Below are 6,438 nucleotides of genomic sequence, written 5' to 3' on the forward strand. Positions count from 1 at the left end.
ACGACTTTCTAATTAGAAGTTAGGGGACACGTATATATAAAAATTAAAATAAAAATTTAAATTTTTTACTTTTTTTATTGATATTTCGCATTTGAACAGAATTTAAGATGATAGACATCATGAGAAACATTTTTCCCATTTGAAAGTTGTCTCTAAAACTAATGGTTTAAGAAATAGCCATTGGACAACGATAAGAGTGGACACCCTATAATGTAGGGTGTCCATATATTATATGCTCTGAATATGTTACATCAAAAAACATCACATTTGAAAGGATACAACATTAGCGAACACCTGCCAAGCTCCACTCGGAAGGCTAGGAACAAGAATACCAAAGTATAAAACTGAAAACATAACGATGAAAAACCAAGCTAGGATTTGTAATGGGTGCAACGGTAAGGACCAGCCATTCTTTCTCCTCCAATGTCTGCGATCTTTGATGGCAGTAAAACAGATCATCTGTAATTATTGAGAAATATAAAATATTTAATAAATTTCAGTGATTAAATTCACTCAATTTTTTTAAAATCATTTTCACCATCAAACATTAATAAAAAACTAACGATCAATGCTTTGCTAATCATTCATTTAAAAAAAACCAACATTTTATTGCAATTCATTTGAAATCACATCTAAAAGGCATTTTGTGACTTGATAAATGCAATAAAGATGACGAAAAAAACATAATAATCTAAATTTTTGATTTATATTATGGGAACAGGTGCTGTATAATCCAGACCGCCAAATCCAATATAATCCAAATCGCCAAGGGTGCTATAAGTCGCCAACGCTGGCGCTCTCAGTTATGCCGATCGGGACTCTCACTTGCTTTGCCGGGTTGTCATTGTTCTAGATTGTTCCTCTGTAGCTTCCATTACCCATCCATTATAGATGGCGCTTAAAGCGCGGGCGATTCAAACGGATAACAGTGTTTTTTCCCTTTGTGCAGTAGCGTCGTTGTCTTGGATTATTCCCAATGCGATTACCTTTCATTAGTTGTTTTTAGCGCGTCTTTTCAAATGTTTGAATAGTCATTTAGTGTTTTTTGTTCCGAGAGTTAGGATTACATTTTCATCGACCGGTAAGGTTGTATCATTTTTATTTATTTTTCTTATTAATATTCGTTATTTTATTTAATTTCCGTTATTTATTTAAAAGAATCTGGATACCCGGAAATAATCCGGGTTTTAATTTTTTTATACGTAGAATATGCTTATTTATACAACATGCAGAAGCGTTGTTTATTTAAATATACTATTATATTTCATTTAGGCCCTATGTTTCATGATATTTTTCAAATTTGAATGGGTTTTTAATATTGTTTCCTATGCTGACGATTTTTTTTTTCGGCGTCCGCAGTGTCTAACGGCCTTGGCGACTTTTGATTGGGTCGTCTGACATGTTTGGCGCCGAAAAAAAAAAATCGTCAGAAATCGCCACTCTCTGGATTATACAGCACCTGTTCCCAGAACCATATGGCATGGAATGACAAGTAGCATTTCCTACTAGGCTGCTGCACAGCTAAAAATATGGCGGAGCCCATGCAAAATTATATGCTAACATGCCAGATTGAAATGATACAAGTTCATTATGATTCAATGATGCAAGGAAATCTTAACGCATTGGCTCAACCCAGAAAAAATAGCGCCGGAAATGTTACACCCGCAGGTTGAATAAATTCAGTTTAGTTCCAAAATTAAACTTTCCGATGGGAACAGTTATATTATAAAATAGAGATTCCCTTGGCAAATGTTTTCTGACGATAAGTCACCAAGGCCGACATAATGGTGCCTGGGTTGCCACATTCTTTCTGGATCTTTCTATGCACATCAGTTTCTATTTAGGTGAAGCTAGTTACTGTTTTTTTTTAATTGATGGAACCGAGGGTCTTATGCCCTGATCGGTTTATTATTCAAAATAGAATCTGGATACCTTGCTGTTCAGTCTGAAAAGTGATATTTTTCATTAGTATTATTATTATTATGCTTGTTGGTTTCCATTATTGTTGTGTTTTCTTCGCTGGCGATTTTTTCAGTGTCCATAGTACCAAGTTTGGGCTTCCGCAGTAACATATACATAAATTATAACAGAGTATGGACAAATTATAAACATTTTACCAAGACTGTAGCTGACATTAATTCAACTATATCGAATTCAACTTCGAAACTCGTGTCACTGCATTCAGGAATGGGGTGCGATTCGTCGTCACGCCGTGAATAAAAGGGTTTTTCTATTCAGTGACTCATCCGGGAGGGGACACGCCCCTCTCCCAATATCAACAATGCGTATGGGTTCGATCCCCGGCGGTTAATAAGCAAATCGCGCACCGCGAATAACAACTATTTTACACATAAGAGCTATACAAACCTCGGGAAATACTTTTTTTCCCTTTGCGAAATGAATACAAATTGCACGAGCAATGTGGATGTAATATGTGTGTTACGCAGCGCAACAGCTTCCCATATTAAGTAACAGCTTCGCGAATCATTTAAACTTTGGAATGGTTTTTCCGAGCGAATGAAAGCGCTGCGTCGGAACTCGACGAAGCTGTCCGCGGCATTGCTCGAGTTTAAACTGTCGACATCGACATTTCCTCTTCAAAACACATACGACGTTTTTCAAACGCAAGTGCGATATGAAAACATTAACACCGGAAGTCATTAGCCTAAAACGAGGAGGAAAACTTTGGTGTCGGTTCTTATAACTTCTCGTTCTAAGACTTTTAGAGAAAAGCTCCAATAGAGGTCGCTATAAACAAAGTTAAAGATACCCGGAGTGCAGCAGTATGGCCGATCAAATGGTGATTTTTTTTTCCTTTGAGAAATCGATCGTAAATTATTTATAATTTACCCTGCACCAATTTTTTTTGCTCAGTACTTGAATATTAATGTCCAAACATTGAGACCGCTAGTACCATCTATCGCCGCTGTGGTGGTCGCGAGGTCCAGGGTTCGAACCCAAAGCTGCATTAAGAGCTACATTAACTTACAAGCGGCTTTGGTTCGAACCCCACCGTCGTGATCGACTGAAGTTGGTTCCCAACTTCAAGGCGCGAATACGAACCGATCTTCCCTTTAAAAAGTTCATCTGAGTTGCGAAGAGGTTATGTAAATATAAGTACATAAGAGTTGTGCAAAGTTGGTTATGTAAATATAAAGCAGATACCGGATACAGATTATACAAGTCTATGCACCAACACCAAGCTATTCTGAGGAAGTTGAGGAATTTTATGGAAAAGTGGACAAGATGAATAGTAAAAAAAACCATCATATCAAAATTGCAATGGGTGACTTTAATGCTAGAATTTGAGAGAAAAGAAATGGTGGAAGCTCAGTTGGAAGTCATAGTTATGGTGTACGAAATGACAGAGGAAACAGACTAATTTGCAGAGAGCGTTTATGCAGTTGAGAGAGTTTTGGAGTTGTTTATGCATCACAAATTCATTTTTTAAGAAGAAACTTGGAGAAGCCAACTACTACTACTTCACCAAACACCAACTCTGGTCATACCGCTATATTGCAATTTACTGCCATTAGTGAGATGGGTTGGAAGTGAAGGCGCTGTCTATCGGTGGTCGCCGACTGGAACAACAAGTGAGATCGACTACATCCTATCTAATAAGAATCATATGATCTAAGACTGCAGTGTTTTCATTACAGGAAGCGATCATCGACTGGCGAGATGTAGAGTAATGCTTAACAATAGAATGGAAAGAGCAAAACATCAAAAATACAAGAACTGTCATCAATATGGCAAATCTTCAAGAACATCGATATGAATTACAGTTAGAGCTGAAGAACCAATTTGATGTTATATAACGCCATAGAAGATAGGCAAGATGTCAGCAGGGTTGGGTTTTTGACATGGCAAGCGTCAAAAACTGGCTTAAACCGTCAAAAACCTAAATGAATGCCTTTTGATAATGTTTTGAACACAATAGGTATACAACATGATGAAAAACTTACTTTTTTGCATACCACAATGTTTTATTTTTAAACATTAATTTATTGCAATAATTAAAACAAAATGTTAATTATAATTTGCAATTTTGAATTCTTCAACATAAGAGCCTAGAACATATAAAATATAATTTTATGGTTTATTTATCTAAGCTACTCATTACCTGTGTTCAATTTGCCAAGTGGAATATAGAACGGCTTATTCAAAATATGTATGATAGCTTCTGGGGTCAAAAACCTAACCCTGATGTCCTAACTCGGTATTAAAACTATCAAAATTACATGAAAGTTACCCGTAAACTTCTTCCTCTTGAATACTCCTACTCCATCAATCATTTACCGTTATCCCAAGTTTCACATATCAAATACCTTGGTGTCATTATTTCAGCCGACCTACGTTGGAACAAACACATCGACTACATTTACCAGAAGTGTCTTAACAAACTTTTCTTCCTCCGCCGCAATCTTAAACACTCTACTCGGGATATCAGACTTCTCTGTTACCAAACTTATATATCCCCCGTCCTCTCCTACGCCGCTGAAATCTGGGACCCTTACACCTCCAGTAATACAGACAAACTTGAATCAATTCAAAATAAATCCGCCCGATTTGTTCACGACTGCTGGTCATCTTTCATTTCTGTGTCCGAACTTAAAAATGAACTACATCTCCTCCCTCTCTCTACTCTTCGTCTCATTTCTCGATTAACATTGCTTTATAAAATTTTCCATGGTCAGTTCAACATGGATACTTCTGGTATCTTAGCCAAACCATCCTACATCTCTAGAAGACTCGACCATTCCCTTAAAATAAAATCTATTTTTGCTTCCACTGACTGCTTTAAATACAGCTTCTTTCCTCATACCATTGGTGAATGGAACAAACTCCCAAGCTCTATTGTTGAATCTCCCTCTATCACTAGTTTTTTATCCAACATCAAACAATATCTTTGTCATTCTCAATCGCATCCTCTTGTATAGGCCCAAGGGCCAACAATATTGTATAAATAAATAAATAAATAAATAAAATCTTACTGTCAATGATGTCAAATAGTTTTTGTTAACTTGATAGATATGTTAAATAACAGAACACTCACTTTTATTTAGATTAAAGGGTTTTATATTCAGAATGATAATTACTGAGGAAAAATATCTATTTTATTTTAAATTTTCTGGTCCGCCCAAAATTTTATTCCATATAAAAATTCTCACGCAGCATCTGTGTGTGTGTTGATGCTTTAATTAAATTCATTTATTTTCACCAAAAAATTTCTTAAATCAGGGTGTATAAATTCACAGAGCTTTAAAGAGTATTTTCAACAAAAGCAGAGCTGACAAGACTTGATACCCAAAGCATTTATTTTGCACGTTTGAATACAGCTTCAATTGGAAAACCATTGCATTATAAATGCTAGTAAATGTACCATATCATAGTGCAAAAGTAAGAACAACTAAGTTTGACATACAAGCTAGCATTGCCAAATTAAATGACATTTTAGTCCTACAATTTAATATTTTGATCGCTAGATATATTTCAATGTTATGAGCAATAAGAGTATCGTTTTAAGTATCAGTGGTTATCGAGATAATTTAATAACAGAAATCAACATTACGTACATGATGTAATAAACTTTTTTAAACACTTATCTGTTGTAAAAAGAGGACAGCAGACGGTTTATATCAATACAAACATATATAAGCAGTTGAAGAAATTTTGGAAGGTCAAGAATCATCTTCAATCAAAGAATGTCAAATCGCTCCACAGTTTTCCCTTCAATGTTCATGTTATGCTTTATTCAAATTTTATAAGAAAAAAAACATATATTGCCCAAAATAATTCTGTCGAGAGTAGAAAATTATTTTAGAATCATATTTTTTAAATATTTATTCTTTGTATAACAGTCACTTTAAACATTGCATGCAATTAAGGTCTGCATTTCCAATGGGAATTTTTATATCGAAAAGCAATATTTGAGGTTTTTGACATGACACAAAAACCTGCCAACCCTGGATGTCAGCATGATGAACAAAACTTTAACCACTACCCTAAAAGAAGTAGCAAAAGAAGTCGCTGGAGAAAAAGAAGTTAAAGCAATGAAGAAGAAACAAAGAAACTGATGAAGAAACATAGAAACTGATGAAAGATTGGAGAAAATTTTGCATTAAGAATAATGACCCTAAATCAAAAGTGGAATATGCAGAACTTTGTAAGACAGTGCGAAAGTGGGTTACTGACGATATTAAGAAGTTTAATTGCAATAGCGTAAAGAAAGCACTGGAAGATAATAGGAGCTTAAAATCAGCAAAACGAAAACTGTGTTGGGAGAAAGGAAATTTTTGTACTAAAAAGGAAAGATGGAACCCGAGGATAAAAAACAGGATGGAAATGAAATTATTAGTATTGTTGAAGAATTTTATAATATTCTATACCAGTGGTCGGCAAACTCATTGGTCAACAGAGCCAAATATCAACAGTACA

The 6,438-nt window shown here is 35.2% G+C and overlaps 1 protein-coding gene across 1 annotated transcript in view; it reads right to left on the reverse strand.

The window, feature by feature from the left end:
* LOC149075015 (uncharacterized) overlaps positions 1 to 2,662 on the reverse strand; it is a 42,244-nt gene extending 39,582 nt beyond the window's left edge. Inside the window, exons 1-2 of the mRNA XM_089246016.1 lie at positions 2,368 to 2,662; positions 280 to 459 (exon numbers count right to left, since the gene is read on the reverse strand). Coding sequence (XP_089102142.1) covers positions 280 to 459 — 180 coding nt within the window. The 5' untranslated portion in view covers positions 2,368 to 2,662. The remainder of the gene's footprint in view (positions 1 to 279; positions 460 to 2,367) is intronic.
* Positions 2,663 to 6,438: the final 3,776 nt, after the last annotated feature.

This window comes from Pholcus phalangioides, unplaced genomic scaffold (genome assembly GCF_987345545.1).
Source record: "Pholcus phalangioides strain wild (caught in Gottingen) unplaced genomic scaffold, Ppha-v1.0 ptg000016l_1, whole genome shotgun sequence".
Lineage (NCBI taxonomy): Eukaryota > Metazoa > Arthropoda > Arachnida > Araneae > Pholcidae > Pholcus > Pholcus phalangioides.